A 20,274-nucleotide genomic window follows, 5' to 3' on the forward strand; every position below is an offset into this window, starting at 1 on the left:
TGACCTTATTCCATCAATGACCAAAGGCATAACAGCTCCAGCTTGCACCTTACGGCAGTGGTGAATCTAGAAAATGTTACATGGGGGGGCAAAGGGGTAGCGAAAGATCTTGGTAGGGTGGCAGGGGAAGACGGTACATGGAAATCTTTTTTGTTACTATAATTACCATTATTATGAATAATAATTCTCTATATCTGTATATCTGTATCCATCTGTATCTAACCGGCAGCGGCCACCAAGACCCTGGATCTGTCTGATGTTTCTGCCCTAAAGGAAGTTTTTCCTCGCCACTGTTGCACCAAATGCTTGCTCTTTGGAGAATTGTTGGGTCTTTGTAACTTAAAGAGTGTGGTCTAGACCTACTGTATCTGTAAAGTGTCTTGAGAAGAGTGAACTGTTGTTGTATATGTAAGTATTTACATATCTAACCCTATAACATATACAACAGAATGTCATGACATGTTATGTTACTGTACTACAATTTATATGTTAGGAGAATATAAACCAACCATATGGTCCAGGGGTAACTGCAGCCTCCTCTTCCTCTCTGTCATCTTCATCTGCCTCCTCCTGATCACTCTCTGCCTCTGTCCCTCTCTCTGAACCTGCAGCCTCCTCTTCATCCCTCACTGTTAATTCTTCTTTTCCCTCTTCTCTTTCACTCATTTCTGCAACCCCTTCTGTGGTCTTCTCCTGCTCTGACCTGCCTGGTCTCTCCAGTTTACTGTCTTCTCCTTCTTCATTTCCCTCCCTCTCTTCCTCCTGTGCACATCTCAGGATTTTCTTGGCTGGCAATATCCCCACTTTTAGGCTTCAGCTAATATCTCCAGCTACTCTGGCCTGCAAAAGTCAAGATGTGAAAATGTGTTCTTGTTATTCTTCTATTACATTACACTGTATGCCCCTGTAGCTAATATAAGTAGCCTAAAAAACATAACATCAGACGAGATTTATTACATGCACACATCAGTTATGTTTAGACTAGCCTTCTTAACCCCGTTGTATTTGTTGTTTTCCCAGTTTGACAGTAAAGGATGTTGCCTGGTTTAATTTGTGCAGCCGTATTGCCGTGATATGTGAGAGGAAGTGGATTTTATAAAACTCCTTAACTAATCATATACAAATAATCGGTCTCAGCAAGCACTGTGTAGTGTGTTGTAACGTATCGCCACGGAAACGGCGAACCTCTGTAAACGTTATGAATTCAAAGATGCCAGTTTGTAATATTTTGTATTATGCTCTTCTTGTCTTTACTGAAATCAAACTAATCAAACAGCAGAATGCGCTTACAAACCAGGAGGGAGCAATTTGACTTTTGGCTAACGTAATGGACGCGCTGTTGTTGATGCTGACTCGCCTTTAGCAGACATTACATTTATTACAAATTGAACTTTAGATGAAACGTGTGTTTTAACTTCCCCTGGGGAAACTGACTTCACTTTCCGAGGCTCGGCTCGGTCGCTCCAGTCTTTGCCGGGATGCAGGGCCACCACACCGCAGCAGACTCGCTGTGTGTGTGTGCGAGCCAGAATGTGCGAACGCCGCTCTGCACGTTTGATGCAGGGACGTAGCTAAGTATTTAAGGGGCAGGGGACTAAGATTACATCTACAATTATTATTTATTATGAATTAATATAAATTAATTGTTTGTTTCAATGTTTTAAGAAGCCTGTGCACATAGTGGCAGTTTGTTTTTACAAGCAAAGTTTGAACACCAAAGTTAGGGGGGCAGGTGGGGGGGCAAGGCCCTACAGCTGCCCCCCCTTGCCCCCCTGTAGATCCGCCCCTGCCTTACGGAGCCCGTATACCTGGAAACACAAGCTTTTACTTCCCAAAAAGCACTTGGCTGAAACATGTTAGGTCCAAAAATATATTAAATATTATAACTTTATATTATTACAACTGTGTTATTACTATATTGTCATTTATAATATGTTTACACACCAGCATTCACGTATGGGCGCCCACAGAAGGAGTTATAGTTGGAATCAAATAGTTTTTTTTACTTTATATGTTTTTTTAAATGTTTAATGAGTCATATGTTTTATTTATTGAGTTTTAGACATTGTTTTTGTCCATATATTTTTTTTTTATTTCACTTGAACTACTACTGTAAATGGACGTCTCAACAAAGAGAAATTGACAAAAAAAGGAAGATAAAAACACATTTTCCATTGCTTATGGACCATTACAGAATTGAATAAACAATAAAAATGATTTCCACTGTAGGTATAATAACTAATATACTTTTGATGACAGGACTCACCTGACAGCCCGTATGAGTGTCTTCACTGCTGGGATTACCTCCTCCATTGCCACGTCACAAAATGGTTTGTCTTCCACACTGTCCTCCCCGACCCCCTCTACTAAGCCAAGACAAAGGGTGAGACATTATTATGCAGAAATGATCCCTGTGAGTGTAAAGCGTTTAGATATGTGCGCGTTGCCTACCATCAACTGGTGGACGTGGTTTGAGGCGAAGAGAGGTGCGAAAACGTGTGCGGTCATTAAAGCTCCAGCTCTTCTGGACCTTCCCCGGGCTGGTGGCATCGGGGACGTTCTCCTGGCTAGGAGAGCAGCGGGCAGCAGAGCCCGGGGGCAGCGGTGAGGCCTTGTTCCTAATGGTTTGGGATGATCTGGAATTGTTCATCCTAATCCGATCCCGGAAGCCTATTTTACTGCTGACAGTGAAGATAAAATATTCAAACATCTGTAGTAGTATTCTTTTTGGATCATAATAGGTTTTTCTCAATGACCACAATGTCCATGCCCTTTGACCTTAATAGAAAACTAAGCTGTGTTATCCTGGGAGTTTAGGGGGGCAGCAGGTCGGCAGCCTGAGCTTGTTAGAAAAGAGTTAGTTAGTAATATTGAAGTAACACAATAAAATATGGCCTCTGACTTTTACAACAATCATAATCATCATCAACAAACAGACAAAACAGGGACACAAACAGACATCTACATTTTTTCTCAATGAAGGACAGAGTGTTACTGACTTATCATGGAGGCAGTTTGACCACAGGGACCACTCGATATTGCCTAAAACTGATTCTGCCCTGAGGGTTTGCTTATTTAATGTGCTTATCATAGCACCTGATTCAGCAAAATCAGACTGAAACCTGATTCAAGACTTGCAGTAGTGCTGGGCCGGCGGAAAATGTTCCACCTAGCATCAGGATAAAGACGTGCTTCCTAAATCCCTTCAACAGAGTGAATAAGCATCAAAATATCTGCTTCAAAGCGCAGCCGTACAGAAGGTGTCTCATTAAGTGCTCTAGCACCTACAACAACCCAAGGCAGGCCACTATGTGAGGTCATCTATTTACAGGAGGAAAGCTATTTGGCGGCAATTCCCTCCAACCGACTCCTAACGCGGCTGTTAAAGCATGCTCTTGAGACCACTCCTTCTCTGTAGCCACTTACATGTTACACACTATCACAGATTCATAAGGCAATGCAAACATCATGCACCACAGAGCAATTCCAGCCCAGTCGTTCACTCCCACGTCTTTACGATGATATACTCTTTGTTGTGCGTGTGTTACAGCCTGCCATTTAAATTAAAATTTAAATAGTTAAGGGAGGTTAGTGGTAACAGCATTTTATACAAGCTAGCTAAAATGCTTCAGGTAGACTGGATGAAATGGGAAAGATAGACTGAAAGAGCTTTGCATGCTATTGGGAGAGCAAGCAAATGATTTAGATGCATTCTGGACCATGAACTTCACTAAATCTTTCCAAAACATTAAAAGAATATTGCATGCACACATCACCTAAAAACCTTTTACAAATACAGCACAAACTGTACTGATTTTATTGAAAGGTTACATACAAATCTGAAATAGGAAAGCATGCTGAATCATTTAAACCTTCTCTCCAAGAAGACATATAAATGAGGCAAACAACTAAATGGAAAATATAAAGCAGTCAAGAGGGGGGCAATTTTTTTTTACTTCAGCTCCAATTTGGGACAAATTTTTCAGAGATGTTTAATGAAACATTTTATGTTAGCTAACCAGAAATGTGTATCTTTGTCACATTGTCATAAACCATTATCATGACTTCTGTTGTGTTTTCAACAAATGGTTTATCCTGATTTTCAAGCCAAACCAACCAAAATCAGCCCTAGTTTCTTCAGCAGGAAGTACCAAGCTGGAGAAACATCCTTTCAGGTATAGGATTTTTTCATAGTAAAGGATTCACTAAAGCATTTGTGGACCAGAGTATAGCGCCTGTTTAAGGTATGTAATTGGTAAGTGCAGGATGTGGTTGAAAACAGTAACAAAACATTTTGTAAGCAGCTGCACCAGTCCACAAATGTATGAGTGTTTAAGGCCAGGTGAGCAGGATGTGCATGTTAAAGGAGGAGTAGGAGTGGTGTTATTGATTTTAGCGTGCCCCGTGCACAGGCTTGTTGCCATGGATACCTCTGCTTGCGGCCAGCATGAATCCGGAAGAGACTCCGTTTTTTAGGAAGGAGTTGACTGAGGAGACACACAAGGCAGAGGGAGATAGGGTGAGGGGAAGAGTGGAGTGGGAGAAGGTAGGGAGGGTGAAGGAGGACGAAAAGTTCTGGGACACAACCTGGGTACATGGGTAACCCGTGAGGATAAAACGTAGCAAAGGAAAAACTAGGGAGAGAGGGTAAGGTGGAGGGGTGAGATGTGACATCACAATATTCCAAACAGCCCTTTCTGATCTTGTTACCTAGAACTGGAAAATGTACAACTGAGAGGCAGTTTTGGATTATGGAGACACAGTCAGTGAGAAGTGAGGAGGTGGGGTTTGAACTGGTTGGTGGGGAAGGATCATGCAAAGGTATTGGGTAATGTTTCACCTGAGTATATTCACCAAGACAGCCCATTAAACATTATGTTTGACAGCAGCTCCTCAAATCGAAGACATTTCTACCAGCCGAACTTGCATTATTGAGGTGCTTCTCTCATCCAATGCATGCATAAATCCGATATATACAATTTACATAATCAGCCCTTTCGGCTTTTGTTTAAGGATTATGCTGATGAAGAAAATAATGCAGCAAATCCACTCTCACTATGAATACCCTTTAACCCACAAGCACAGCTCATGACTTGAAGAACCAACCTGCATGGAACTTCTGCCTTCCTGAGAACAGATGAAGGATGGAGAATGGATGGCATGGAAAAGATACGTAGGAAATAAAGGGAGAGAAAGAGGAAGACAGTAAGAGGCAACCAGTGAGTGAACAGCGAGAGGTGGTGGAGATGGCAAGAGTTTGAGATAAGCAGACAAAGATGCAGAGAAGCAAGAGGGGCCTGCAACACAGTGGTCTCAGATTAGCATTAGTGAAACATTGTTAGATACACAACACATTCATGCAGAAAGCTCCGGAAGCAGTCAGCCTTGATTTTTCTTTGTACACCTGTTGAATGTATTGTTCTGTAAGTCCCTGTTGTTAATGCTTTGATTGTGTGTAGGTGTCTGTGTGTGAGTGTAGGCAGACTTGCAGCCACCTGTCTGGATGTACTGTGAGGCTGTGAGAGGTGGAGGGGTGCGTACCTGTCCCCTGACAGGTAGGGGGAGCTGTAGGGCCGCAGCCCAGACATCAGCGTGTGGTAGGAGTTGTGGAGATACTTCTTGGTGTTACGCTGTCGCTGGAGGTGACTGAATAGTAGCGTCAGTTCTCTGACACCCCAAAGTGCACAAATAAACACAAAAAAAGATATGACAAATGAACAAAAAACTAAAAATGGAACAACTCACAAAAAGGCCAAATCAATGGTCCAAACACTCAAAAGAAGAGGGATACTTGAGGGAAATAATATATGGGAAAATTTTAATTTTAAATATTGCAATGTGAAAGTATTGATTTGATGTTAATGTAAAAGAGATACACGTTTATATTTGAGTTTCTCATGTTCCCCTCCTTTTAAGCAAATATAAATTAGTCAAATTAATACATAAATGCAAGATATAAGAAACCACTGCGTAGAATAAAAGTAATAAAAACGTAATTGAACAGTGGTGGCAGAGGCATTTGAAAGGGCTAGGCGCAAATTAATTTTAAAATAATAATTTAAAAATGAAAGGAAATATCCTGAATGGGGTTCTTTATAGGGTTGTGTAAATCAGTGGTGATTTCCCGAATCCATTTGATTCTGATTTGATTCAATTCAATATCCATCTGATTAGGGAAATTTTAATTACAATACCAGTTTTGCTTGGATATAAAAGCGATTCTCAGATAACCCTGTAAATTGTACAAGGAACAAGGACATTATTAAAATATTAAGGATCGACCTCAAAGCAGTTACATTAATGTACTTTTTATTTACAATGGACACCCTACAGCAGTCAACACAATATGTCTAGTTTCATATGATGCCAATATTTTTACTCTACAATATATTTAGTTTTAAAACGGAGCTACAGCCTCTGACTCCTAGGCTTAAAGATCGATCTTGGGATTTCACGATTTATATGGGAAAATCGATTTCTTTAAACCCCGTCCTAGATCTTTATGGTCGCTTTGATACTGTATGTGCTGTGTTTTCATATTAACATGAATGTATGAGCAGGGACAAAATAACACTAATTATTGTACAGAATTCAACTTTGAGATACAACTCTCAAATCTCTGTCTGCATTTATTACAACACTTGACAAATGACACAAACAAATAACCAAAGATAACCACAGTTTTCTGATGGTTAAAACCACTCAGCCCTGAGCATGTAAACTGATGGGAGCGCCTACCTGAACGAAGGCAACATGCTGTCATAGAAGTACCATGTAGCTGTCAGATAGGAGTGTTTGGCATCTGTAGAGTAGAGACGCCATGCAGCCTAAAGAAAGACAAATACACAGACACATCAAGTCAAAGTTAACACCATCCACTCTCCACTTGTTTGTGAATTTATTAAATGCCATATTAAAACAGCCTTAATGACTCTCACTGTGGCCATTACCTGTATCAGGTTGGCAGCAGGCATCCTCCTCTTCTCAAAGTGTTTCTGCCTGTGCTGCTCTTGAACCTTTAAGGCAAAGCCTGACCCCAGAATTCCCTAAGGGTCAGAGGTCAAATCCAAGTCAGGAGAGCAACTCCAACCAGGCTGAGAGGAGTTACTAACAGGGCTTTGAGTAAATATATATAGATGTGAATATACAGGAGGCTTACAGCAGGCAGGGCAAAGAAGGAGACTCCCAAAAGAGCGAAGCCGGCAGCGAGGAGCCGCCCTTGCCAGGTACGCGGGGTCTTGTCACCATAGCCAATGGTTGTAAGAGTAATCTGGGTGGGTATAAAAGCATAGATGATCTCACACACACACACATACACACACACACACACACACACACAATACATAGGTCTGTGTGCATTTTGTAAGAAACTACAACTGATTTACACCTGTCATTTGTGTGATTTTATTTATTATTTTATTTATTTATCTACGTGAATATACACGCTCTACCAGGTGAGCTACCCAGGCACCACTACGTTATTATTTTGACAAAAACCATATTACTTTAACCTTTAAATTTGTGTGAGCTGATCTAGTTATAATCCTTCTATTCCTTGATGATTTCCTTGAAATGTATTTCTGCTCTGAAAACCATCTTAAGGGGTTTCTCTGTCTGTATCTCTACTAGTACTAACTAATAAAAAGACTAAACAACATTTAGTTCTCTGCTGTTGACGCCTGGAAAACCCTCTGAATGGACATCATCAACAAAGTTGTCAAGGACTATAATAAACTTGTGATGTACAAAGTACATTGTTATTATTGTTTGGTTGTACTATTCACATAAGTCTTATGGTTATTATATGACTATTTGTGTTTGTATTGTCTGTCTTGTTTCTTATCTGTCTCTTTTTTGTTAGTAAGACAATTTCGATGACACAAGTAAGATATTATTTCTTCATCCACAGAGATCCTTTGTGCATTATGTAGTACTCACAGTCCCCCACCAGAGGGAGTCTGCATAGGTGTTAAAGTCTGAGTTGATGTCTTTCTCTGCCAGGTAGACAAGGAAGGAGGCAAAGATCAGGACCAGGAAACCTATGTACCAGGCGGTAATCAACTCCTGAGAGAGAGAGAGACAAAGAGGAGGAATTAATCACACCTGTCAGAAGTAGCAAGAGCATCTTCACCATCATAATCCCTGCTGTCATTACCAAATCACTATCATCATTATTGGCTAAATTCCCGGCATCATCACATTTGGCGTCCACTTTTGACTTGGCGGCAGAGTTCTGCTTAGACAGCTGATGCATCAATTCATCATCATCGCCCTCGTCTAACTGTGTTCTGCACCGGATTCGTTAGGACTCATGTTTAGGTCAGCACAAAAACTAACAACTCATTGCCCAAACGTAGCAGCTAAAAGAGAGTTTTTGTGTTTGAGGGCAGTGAGTGTAACAGTCAATCAAGTAACAGCTGGTCATCAGTAGTCCTACCATATATTCCTCGAAATTGAGGGCTATTAAATTATTTATCCCATTAGTAACCATCCTGACCATCATCGCCAGCCTTTTAATAACTCTTTCCCTCCTGCTGTTATAATAATCCATAATGCTGTATGTGTCTATCATGTATTCATTTTTCAATGTCTGCACAACCAGTGTTCATAAATGTAGGTCATTCATATAAACCAGAATAAGTATGTTTGTAGCAGAGCATGTGTAAAATGAGGACTATATTTAGCAGGCTGTCATTCCCACCTTGCTGTGAGCGTAAACCACTGAGCCCAGTAGTTTCCAGGTGCCTCCCCGTCGGTCCATACGAACCATACGCAAGATCTGCAGGAAACGCATGCTGCGCAGGGCTGACGTGGCAAAAATGTTGCCTTGCGTCCCAGCTGCTATTACTGCTAGTGATGCCACAAATACTATGAAGTCTGTGTAGATGTTCAGAAAGGTAACACAGAGAGAAGAGTTGAAGAAAAGTCATTATAAGGTGATAAGATTTCAAAATTATTTTCATGAACACACACACTTTGACGTGGGTTTGTGTATTGTTCATCAACACACACACTAACCTATGACACAGAAGGGCTTCCTGGCAAATCTCAGCCGTCCCTGCCATCCACGGTATCTGCAGCAACAGCCAGCTGCCCAGATCCTGATGAAGTACTCCAAGCCAAACACCACAATCATCACAAACTCCTACAATCCACACACACACACACACACACACACACACACACACACACACACACACACACACACACACACACACACACACATTCGGGTCAGTGACATACAGTAGTCAAGTGAGCATAGTGCTGGACAGATCACCTAAACAAATGTTCCCCCACCTACCCAAGAACATTTTGTTGTGTGTATGTATCAGTTGTTTAGCATGTGTAGCAATTTCATAAAATAAAAGTGTCCCCTAAACACTACATATAAGTTATTTGTTTTATTTAAATCACCATATGAAGCTATGAGCAAACCTCAGTGTTAATGTGTGATGGACATCAAAGTCGAGAAGTCAATTTTCCAATCTTTACAGTAGCTGATGATGTAGATATTCTTTACATGATTTATGTTCTCATTATTAAACCTTTGCCATGACATCATATTAATTAACCTGGCTGGTAAAATAAAGGCTAAAATGTTACAAAGCAAGAACTGTATGTTCAACACTTCAACACTGTAAATGTATTTATTTTTTATTTTATAAAAGATTAAATCAAATGATTAACGTGTAAGTTATATTATACAGTCACAGTCAGAGCCTATTAACACGCCCCTTAGTCCGTCTCTTTGTCTTTCTTACTTTAAGGTTTCTGGACTGTATGGGCAGTTTCAGGTGCACTGAACCAATCTGTCATTAGAGCCAATATTCGTGTAAGTAAAGTCCACTAATGGATAATTGCCTGCTAATGGCCAGGTGATTGATCGAAAGACTAAACAGACGGAATGTGAAAGTCAAGAGTCAGACCATTAAATAACACGTAAAGATAAGCAAGTTGGGAAGAGAGAGTGGAGGAGGGGAGGGGGGTTGAAAGAGGATGAGTCAGGTTAAGAAGGAGAAAGCGAGTGTCCATTACCTTTCACTAAAGCAGCGGGAGCACAGAGGAAGAGGGGAGATTATGGGATAGCTATTAGGATTAGTGGATCATGTCTGTGATTTCCTGCGCAGTCAACAACACCTGAATCCTCCCACCTGCTTACACGGCTGTCTGTGCCTCTACCGGCAAACAAGGCAACACGTACGCAAGCACATACTGATACACTGCAGTAAGTGAGATGGCGTGTATGAAAGGACAGCGTATGGAAAAGAATGCTGATGTAGTCATAGTATGTGTGTGTTTGTGCATGTGTGTTTGTGTTTGTGTAGCGAAGTAGAGAGAGGAAAGGGGTGTTACCAGGATGAAGAGGCTTTGGTTGGCAAACTTCTGGTGGTCGGGGATTGTGGAGAACACAGACAACACCAAGCAGCTGAACACCAGCACAAAACTGAAATAAAGAATACAGTAGGTCAGTGAACACATTTCAAAAAAGATTTGTTGACTCAGAATGTAATACAAGTACAGCACGCCAAGTCATATATAGTCAGTGGCACAACAATCACAACAATGTAACCAAGAGTAGTTGTTTTATGTGAATGTACAGTATGTAAAAAATAATAGTACCAATATACAGTGGTGTCATAAGTTTATGAACCCATGCTAAAATTGACTAAAAAGAGGAATACAAAAAATTATCTTTTGAAAATTTATCTTAATGCCTTAATTAAAAAAATTTGGAAAATCCAACCTTTAAGGACACCAATTTTCTTTGTGATTGAATAATGTATTGTTAATAAATAAAATGTTCTTCCTTAAAGGGGTGATAGAATGATTATATAGGGTATTTTACACTGTTCCTTAAGGTTTCCTAATAGGGTATGTAACATTGGTTGGGCTGAAAAAAGGCTCTATCAATGAGACTTGTGGACAAGCGGCGTTTATTTCCCCAATCGTTTGTTTAAATAACTCAACACATTATAATTACACACATTAAAAGATTAACTGAAACCTGTGGTAAGAGATTGCTGGCGTAACAAGCTCGCTGACCGCGCTCTCACTCACATACACCGGGCATTTAGCTAGCAGGAAGAGGGGAGTTGCAGGCCCTGGAGCTCTGTCAGGGCAGCAGCGTTTGGTTGTCCATTAGCCCAAGAGACGGTGACTTTGCGCGGGTATGGAGTGCTGTGGGTTGCCAGTCGTGACGGAGCTCCAAGTACCTCATAGCAGGCCGGGGTCTGTGAAGGAAGGCAGGCCGGGCGGCAAGGCAGCAATACAGGCAGCACCGGCGCTGAACTCCGAATTTGCAATTAGCCATCCATTTTCGTAAAGCGGCCCATATTTGAGCTTTACATAGTTGATTTCTTGCATAAAAAAGTTTCAGAAGTGAATTTTGTAATGGAATAGCAGATATCTGCGTGACCTAGCTAGATTCAAAAGACTACCTGATCTCAGGTCAGTTGTGTAGCCTATGTAAATGTTGGGGCGTGACTGTTCTCTTAATACACCCATGGGCAAGACAAAATTACAGGTCTTGGGAGGTTGACGTCAACTTCCAGCTTTGTTGAGATTCGCCCGTTTTCAGCGGCAGTTTTAAAATATGAGATTTTCATGGTAAAGGGGTGTCAATGGGATTTTGAGCTTCTATGTATGTCCTATTTACCCACCAAACTGTCGTTATTCAACTATGACAGGGTAAAATCAGTTTTGCATTCTATCACCCCTTTAAAATACATGGGGCATAAGTCAGTATACCCCTATGTTAAATTCCCATAGAGGCAGGCAGAGTTTTATTTTTAAAGGCCAGTTATTTCATGGATCCAGGATACTATGCATCCTGATAAAGTTCCATTGGCCTTTGGAATTAAAATAGCCCCCCCACATCATCACATACCCTTCACCATACCCTCACATCATCACATACCCTTCACCATACCCCCACATCATCACTTACTGTTCACCATACCTAGAGAATGGCATGGGGTACTTTCCATAAAATCATCTCTCAATGCAAATCAAACCAACTATTAGGCTAACTGAAATAAAACCATGCCAATGGTATGGTGAAGGGGTATGAGATGATGTGGGGCTATTTTAATTCCAAAGGCCAAGATAACTTTATCAGGATGCATAGTATCCTGGATACTATGCATCCTGATAAAGAGATGATAGAGAGATGATTTTATGGAAAGTACCCCATGCCAATCTCTAGGTATGGTGAAGGGTATGTGATGATGTGGAGCTATTTTAATTCCAAAGGGCAAGGGAACTTTATCAGGATGCAAAGTATTCTGGATCCATGAAATAACTAAGCCTTTAAAAATAAAAACCTGCCTGTCTCTATGGGAATTTAACATAGGGGTGTACTTAAGCCCCCTGTATTTTAAGGAAGAACATTTATTTATTTACAATACATTATTAATTCACAAAGAAAATTGGTGTCCTTAAAGGTTTGATTTTTCCAAATTTTTTTTAATTAAGGCATTAAGATCATTTTCCAAAAGATGATTTTTTTTATTCCTCTTTTTAGTCAACTTTAGCATGGGTTCATAAACTTATGAGCACCACTGTACAGTAGTTATAGCTGAAAATTTACCTTATTTGGTTTCATGCCAACTGCATTTGAGAGCTATGAATGCATTCAAATTATCTTGTTTTTGCAAAAGAAAAATCTGAAGACATATGACTGGATGGTAGGCAGCATCTATAGATGTACTGAAAAAATTACCTTTTGTCAGTGAAAGCGTGCAGCATGTCTGTAAAAATGAACAGTAGAAAAGGGTACTGTACTGTAAGAAGAATGGTATTATACAACTGGGACCCCAGCTCTACTGGGACACAAATTGACAAGACCAGACCCATAGAAAGAAACAAGACCTGGGCATTCTTTTTTTGTGCAAACGTATGCAGCTTCTTCTTCTCTGTTGCAATTAAAAAGAAGTAGAAGAAGAGCTGCAATGTGTCGGACCCATGGATGTGTCAGCGAACCACGAACTGAGCGGGAGACGTTGCATGGACGTGAATGAGCTGTTATCCCTCAAAAATGTCAGCTCATGGGAAAGAAATAAAGGTCGATACAGAGTGCCGAGTTTTTAACCAAACATGGACTTCTAAGTATTTATTTACTGAAGTCAAAAGTAAAGCCGTGTGCTTAGTTTGCTGAGAACAGATCGCTGTGTTAAAGGATTATAATTTGAATCACCACTACAATACTAAACACGCAGAGAAATACAACTTGACTGATGCAGAGTGGGCACGGACATCTGAAGCTTTGCAAAAGCAACAAGGCATCCAGGGATTCAGCAGTCAAGACTAGCTTTGTGATATCCCACAAAATCGCCAAAAACAGTAAGCCATTTTCTGAATGGGAGTTTATTAAAGATTGTTTGGTGTTGTGAGCTCCAGGACCTGCCCACCTCTGCCATAGGACAACGTATGTAGGAGACTGGCTAAATTAATTTACATACATCTAATTAGCTCATATGGGCTACTTAGGTGTGTAGAAGCTAGCCGCTAGTCTGGGCTGTGAACATTAGGGTCTAACCCATTTATGGAGTCAAAACACGTGATTTGGCCTTGATTTGCATTATAACCGTTTATGTTTGTGAAGAAAAGAAGGATGGCCCTCAGAACTAACAATGTATGGTACTTTCACTTTCAATTGATTGTTTGAAAACGTTGTATGGGATGGTCTTAACTAAAATTGCACATTATACCTTTCTAAGGGTCTTAAATGTTATGTGTGACATGTGTTGTTATTACATGTGTATACGTTTGTATAGATGTTTATACATTTGTATAGATTTGTATAGATTTTTTTTTTATATAACTAAGTTTTACTTAAAGTACATTTTAAATGTCAGCCCATGGGCCCACCACCTGTGGGAGGAACCGCTGGGGTCGGGTGCGCTGCCACATGGGTGGCAGTGAAGGTCAGGGGCCTCGACGGACCAGACCCGGGCGGCAGACACTGGCTCTGGGAACGTGGAACGTCACCTCTCTGTGGGGGAAGGAGCCGGAACTGGTGCGGGAGGTGGAGCGCTACCGGTTAGATCTGGTGGGGCTTACCTCTACACACAGTCTCGGTTCTGGAACCGTACTCCTGGATAGGGGTTGGACTCTTTTCTTCTCCGGAGTTGCCCAGGGTGTGAGGCGCCGGGCGGGTGTGGGGATACTCACAAGCCCCGGCTGGCGCCCCTTCGTTGGAGTTTACCCGGTGGACGAGAGGGTCGCCTCCCTCGCCTGCGGGTTGTGGGGGGGAAAACTCTGACTGTTGTTTGTGCATATGCACCAAACAGGAGTTCGGAGTATTCGGCCTTCTTGGAGACCTTGAGTGGAGTCCTGCATGGGGCGCCAGTGGGGGACTCCATTGTTCTGCTGGGGGACTTCAACGCACACGTGGGCAATGATGGAGACACCTGGAGAGGCGTGATTGGGAGGAACGGCCTCCCTGATCTTAACCAGAGTGGTTGTTTGTTGTTGGCCTTCTGTGCTAGTCATGGATTGTCTATAACGAACACCATGTTCGAACATAGGGATGCTCATAAGTGTACCTGGTACCAGAGCACCCTAGGCCGAAGGTCAATGATCGATTTTATAATCGTTTCATCTGATCTGAGGCCATATGTTTTGGACACTCGGGTGAAGAGAGGGGCAGAGCTGTCAACCGATCACCATCTGGTGGTGAGTTGGGTCAGGGGGTGGGGGAAGACTCTGGACAGACCTGGTAAGCCCAAACGTGTAGTGCGGGTAAATTGGGAACGTCTGGAGGAGGCCCCTGTCCGACAGACTTTCAACTCACACCTCCGGCGGAGCTTTTCGTGCATCCCTGTGGAGGCTGGGGGCATTGAACCCAAGTGGACAATGTTCAAAGTTTCCATTGCTGAAGCTACGGCGAGGAGCTGTGGTCTTAGGGTCTTAGGTGCCTCAAGGGGCGGTAACCCACGAACACCGTGGTAGACACTGGTGGTCAGGGAAGCCGTCCGACTGAAGAAGGAGTCTTTCCGGGATATGTTATCCCAGAGGACTCCGGAGGCAGTTGCAGGGTACCGAAGAGCCCGAAGGGCTGCAGCCTCTGCCGTGAAAGAGGCAAAGCAGCGGGTGTGGGAGAAGTTTGGAGAAGACATGGAGAAGGACATTCGGTCGGCACCAAAGTGCTTCTGGAAAACTGTTCGCAACCTCAGGAGGGGGAAGTTGGGAACCATCCAAGCTGTGTACAGTAAGGATGGGACACTGTTGACCTCAACTGAGGAGGTAATAGAGCGGTGGAAGGAGTACTTTGAGGAACTCCTGAATCCGACTAATACGCCCTCTATGTTAGAGGCAGAGCTGGAGGATAACGGGGGATTGTCGTCGATTTCCCAGGCGGAAGTCACTGATGTAGTCAAACAACTCCACAGTGGCAAAGCCCCTGGGATTGATGAGATCCGTCCAGAAATGCTCAAGGCTCTGGGTGTGGAGGGGCTGTCCTGGTTGACACGACTCTTCAACATTGCGTGGAAGTCTGGAACAGTGCCAAAGGAGTGGCAGACTGGGGTGGTGGTTCCCCTTTTTAAAAAGGGGGACCAGAGGGTGTGTGCCAATTACAGGGGTATCACACTTCTCAGCCTCCCTGGTAAAGTCTACTTCGAGGTGCTGGAAAGGAGGGTTTGGCCGATAGTCGAACCTCGGGTTGAGGAGGAACAATGCGGATTCCGTCCTGGTCGTGGAAATACGGACCAGCTCTTCACTCTCGCAAGGTTCCTGGAGGGAGCCTGGGAGTATGCCCAACCGGTCTACATGTGTTTTGTGGATTTGGAGAAGGCGTATGACCGGGTCCCCCGGGGAGATACTGTGGGAGGTGCTGCGGGAGTATGGGGTGAGGGGGTCTCTACTCAGGGCCATCCAATCTCTGTACGACCAAAGTGAGAGCTGTGTCCGGGTTCTCGGCAGTAAGTCAGACTCGTTTCAGGTGAGGGTTGGCCTCCGCCAGGGCTGCGCTTTGTCACCAATCCTGTTTGTAATATTTATGGACAGGATATCGAGGCGTAGTCGGGGTGGGGAGGGGTTGCAGTTCGGTGGGCTGGGGATCTCATCGCTGCTCTTTGCAGATGATGTGGTCCTGATGGCATCATTGGCCTGCGACCTTCAGCACTCACTGGATCGGTTCGCAACCGAGTGTGAAGCGGTTGGGATGAGGATCAGCACCTCTAAATCGGAGGCCATGGTTCTCAGCAGGAAACCGATGGAATGCCTTCTCCAGGTAGGGAATGAGTCCTTACCCCAAGTGAAGGAGTTCAAGTACTTTGGGGTTTTGTTCGCGAGTGAGGGGACAACGGAGCGGGAGATTGGTCGGAGAATCGGCGCAGCGGGTGCGGTATTACATTCAATCTATCGCACCGTTGTGACGAAAAGAGAGCTGAGCCAGAAGGCAAAGCTCTCGATCTACCGGTCAGTTTTCATTCCTACCCTCACCTATGGTCATGAAGGCTGGGTCATGACCGAAAGAACGAGATCCAGGGTACAAGCGGCCGAAATGGGTTTCCTCAGGAGGGTGGCAGGCGTCTCCCTTAGAGATAGGGTGAGAAGCTTAGTCATCCGTGAGGAGCTCGGGAGTAGAGCCGCTGCTCCTTGCGTCGAAGGAGCCAGTTGAGGTGGTTCGGGCATCTGGTAAGGATGCCCCTGGGCGCCTCCCCCTAGGGAGGTGTTCCAGGCACGTCCAGCTGGGAGGAGGACTCGGGAAGACCCAGGACTAGGTGGAGGGATTATATCTCCAACCTGGCCTGGGAACGCCTCGGGATCCCCCAGTCGGAGCTGGTTAATGTTGCTCGGGAAAGGGAAGTTTGGGATCCCCTGCTGGAGCTGCTCCCCCCGCGACCCGACACCGGATAAGCGGACGAAGATGGATGGATGGATGGATGGACATTTTAAATGAACTACTTATTACTTTTACTTTTCACATAGGTAATTTCACTTGTACTTGAGTAATATTTCATCAAAGTATTGGTACTTTTACTTGAGGACAATATTTTAGTACTTTTTCCACCTCTGAGTAATGGCCACTTTAGTTTGAGAACTACTCCACAATAAAACACAACATAAATTCTGGTAAATTGTGTCTTATGTTCGAGGTGCTCTCATGTTAGTATAAACACTTCCCAGACACTGGAGAAGTGAGAAGTCCCCACTGGATAATCTCCATTATTTTCTCGGGTTCAAAACGAGATGAGCACATTATTTTTGTTTCTGTTGAGTAACAAACTTGTCAACATCTCTTTAAATTGCCAAAACTATTGTCACATACATTTCTAGTTCAAAGTGCAATTCTCATAGCTATATCCATGATTTGAATTTCTCAAATGAAAGATGTTAGAGTTTCCTCATGGTTAAATCTGTTTAGGAACTGGTTAAAAACTACCTTAAATAAACTAAGGATAATGCATTAAGTTTAACTTCGAAGTAAAAAAAAAAAAGTAGTTTGAAATAGTGTGCTGCTGAAAAGAAAAATGTTTGCACTTTTGTGGCAACCGCCACACTCTGTCCCACTTAACCAGTGGAAAAAGTTATTGTTAGATGTTTCAGAGTAACTGTCGACAGCAAGATTAAAAGGCGGTACAGTATTACCAGACAACATAGAGGTGGGATTTATTTCAGATAAGGTTAGGATAAAACACCCATATTGTATTTTTATTATCTGTCAATCATTGTATCATTTTTTTCTTCTTTTTTTTCTTTTCTTCATGTTTTTTCATGTGTTTTATCACATTAACGTTTGTGAGAATCATGTAAGATGATGCCTGGTAGTCAAAAGAAAAGATCACTGAGGGCAGACTGGAGAATTATACTGGGGCTTATTGGTTAAAAAAAAAAAATCTATATTTTTCTTAACATTACTGTAAACATCACAGTAACTTATCAGGCGGTCTCACTGAGATCAAGAGATAGCTGAGAACAAAAAACAGCCAGCATTCAAGAAATAACATATAGTTAGCAAGGACATAATAAAATAACTATTAAAAAAACAAGAGTTGTGAAAAACATCAGATAATAAAGCTTTAAAATATCCAATACTGTATACTCTGTAATACATTTTATTGAATTCCAAATGATTAATAACGCGGCAGCTAGTAGATATACTGTAGTTCTGTATTTTCTATATTTTGTATCATGTTTAACCTTATGGTTGTATCTACAATACCTTTTTTTGTGACTAAAAACATGATCACAAAACGAGAGGACTTTGCTACATTTCACAAGTTACATCGATATGCTTTAGTTTAATCTAGTTTTTGTTTTTCTTTAGATAAGCTAGCTGATCATCACAGTGGCTGACTACAGAGTATTATTAAATGACAACATGTTAGGTAAAAAGAACTAGAGCTGAGAGAGACAGAAGTGATCACAATCACACAGCAGCACTGCCTGCCCTCTGTGCCATGTGAACAGCAAACAGCAAGGCGGGATTAGCCAGGTGGCAGCTGCCGGTCCAGCTGGTCTAGATGTCATAGCCCAAAGTTAGAGAACACTTGTTGGACACTATACCAATTCTCATGGTTTCACACAATGGTGCCCTTTCACTAGTAATGCGATCAACAAGTCTCTCACCGGGCTAATGTGTGTGAAATGAAATGCATTTTAAGCACTCACATTAAAAAGTTGCTTTAAAAAATAAGTGCAAGTCAGACAACAAACCTCTTCTCTGTTTCTACATAAAAATAAAAAGTGCAACTTGCAACTCACACAAAAATAATACATTCATCAGCAGTTATTTAGGAAACGATAACAAAGGCCCATTTCCTCTCAGACTAAAACCTTGAGGTTTGACATGTCGTCTTGTATCAGAAATGAAAGAGGACAACATGAAGGAGGGATAGCAGAGATATGGGAGATTTTGTCCTGCATCCTTTTGGCTGACTGATTTTTCTGGAAGAAGCAACCCATTTCTAGGGCAGACTGTTACACACCGTTACAAGTTGTAAAGCAGTGATTCCCCAACCAGGGGTATGAGCAACCCAGGCGGTAAATCTGCAGTAACAGTATGTCTGCAGGTGGTTTGTGGAAAGATTGTGGAGAAGCTCAACTAATTTGAAAAGATCTTGTGTAACTGTATTGTCACAATTACCAGCTACAATAGGTTGACTGCACAACAAACAACTCCCACCAAGCTGAGTCAGTTGTAACACCTTGAAGCCATGTATTGCCACCGAGAGTGCATGAAAACTATAGCAAGTTAGCGGAGAAGTTAAAATAGTTTGCTAGAAATAATGGATAAGTGGTTTAAGAGTTAGTTAAAAGAAGATCAAGATCTGAAATAATTATCCAGAATTAATGGATAAACAGGTGAAATACAGTTGGCTATAAGTAATAGATAATTGGTTGAAACAATGAGAAAATAAGTATGCCTGAATTGAAGGCGAGTACACTAATTAGCTCAAAGTAATGGATAGACGATTTAAATAATTAGCTTCTGCTACTTCAAGTGGTAGTATACGGAATTCAAACTTAATCAAATCCAACCTAAACATTGGCAATTCAACTGAATATTAACATCCACTTTAAAACCAACTGAAATGAACACATTAGAAACATGGGTGGTCTTGATAAGGAGTTCATCTGATAGGGATGTGGAACAACAATTAAGAACCACTGTTGTTGAGGATTACTACAACTCATTAAAAGTTCATAACCACAGGGTGTCAGGGTTAACTGGCCAATATTGTATCAGAATTTCTGCAAATGTAAAAATTAGAATCTACCAGTAGTGATTATTCGGTCAATCTGAAAAGCCTAAATTCTGACGTCTCTTTTCTTAAACGCACTGTTTTGTAATCACGTGTGAGGAGTCAGTGAATGAGCAACTTCTCCAACTGTTTTGTTTCGTCTGCCTGGCTGGCCGCAGTTTCCAGATGGCATGAGACACTACAAATAGAAAGACAAAAGCAGATCTTAAACAGCTTGAAAGACACCGTACACCAAGCTTAAAAAAACAGACACCCCCAAATTACTACTGACTATTTCTCAGCCCAATGATGCATGCACAGGGGAGAACTGGTGTAAAAACTACTTAAAAAACGGAATCAGTTTGGAGAAACACACTCCAATGACTCTCTAAACAATGCATTTTGGTCATCTATCAACTGAGTAATGTGCTGACTAAACTGTCTGTTTTTTTCCTCTTAATTAACTCAAATCACTGTGTTCATTTCCATAAGGAGGAGATTAGTTGGGGCAACATCTCAGGTGGTTTCTTTCACTGACTTGTACTTTATGACAAGAAAAAAGTCACAGCACAGATAGCTGGAG

The 20,274-nt window shown here is 42.1% G+C and overlaps 1 protein-coding gene across 1 annotated transcript in view; it reads right to left on the reverse strand.

Moving 5' to 3' along the window:
* kcnq4 (potassium voltage-gated channel subfamily Q member 4) overlaps positions 1-20,274 on the reverse strand; it is a 53,006-nt gene that overhangs the window by 6,569 nt on the left and 26,163 nt on the right. The window contains exons 2-12 of the mRNA XM_028597630.1: positions 10,354-10,444; positions 9,019-9,145; positions 8,702-8,877; positions 7,939-8,064; positions 7,160-7,270; positions 6,951-7,046; positions 6,739-6,827; positions 5,542-5,667; positions 4,431-4,487; positions 2,452-2,681; positions 2,267-2,366 (exon numbers count right to left, since the gene is read on the reverse strand). Coding sequence (XP_028453431.1) covers positions 2,267-2,366; positions 2,452-2,681; positions 4,431-4,487; positions 5,542-5,667; positions 6,739-6,827; positions 6,951-7,046; positions 7,160-7,270; positions 7,939-8,064; positions 8,702-8,877; positions 9,019-9,145; positions 10,354-10,444 — 1,329 coding nt within the window. The remainder of the gene's footprint in view (positions 1-2,266; positions 2,367-2,451; positions 2,682-4,430; positions 4,488-5,541; positions 5,668-6,738; positions 6,828-6,950; positions 7,047-7,159; positions 7,271-7,938; positions 8,065-8,701; positions 8,878-9,018; positions 9,146-10,353; positions 10,445-20,274) is intronic.

This window comes from Perca flavescens, chromosome 14 (assembly GCF_004354835.1).
Source record: "Perca flavescens isolate YP-PL-M2 chromosome 14, PFLA_1.0, whole genome shotgun sequence".
NCBI lineage: Eukaryota > Metazoa > Chordata > Actinopteri > Perciformes > Percidae > Perca > Perca flavescens.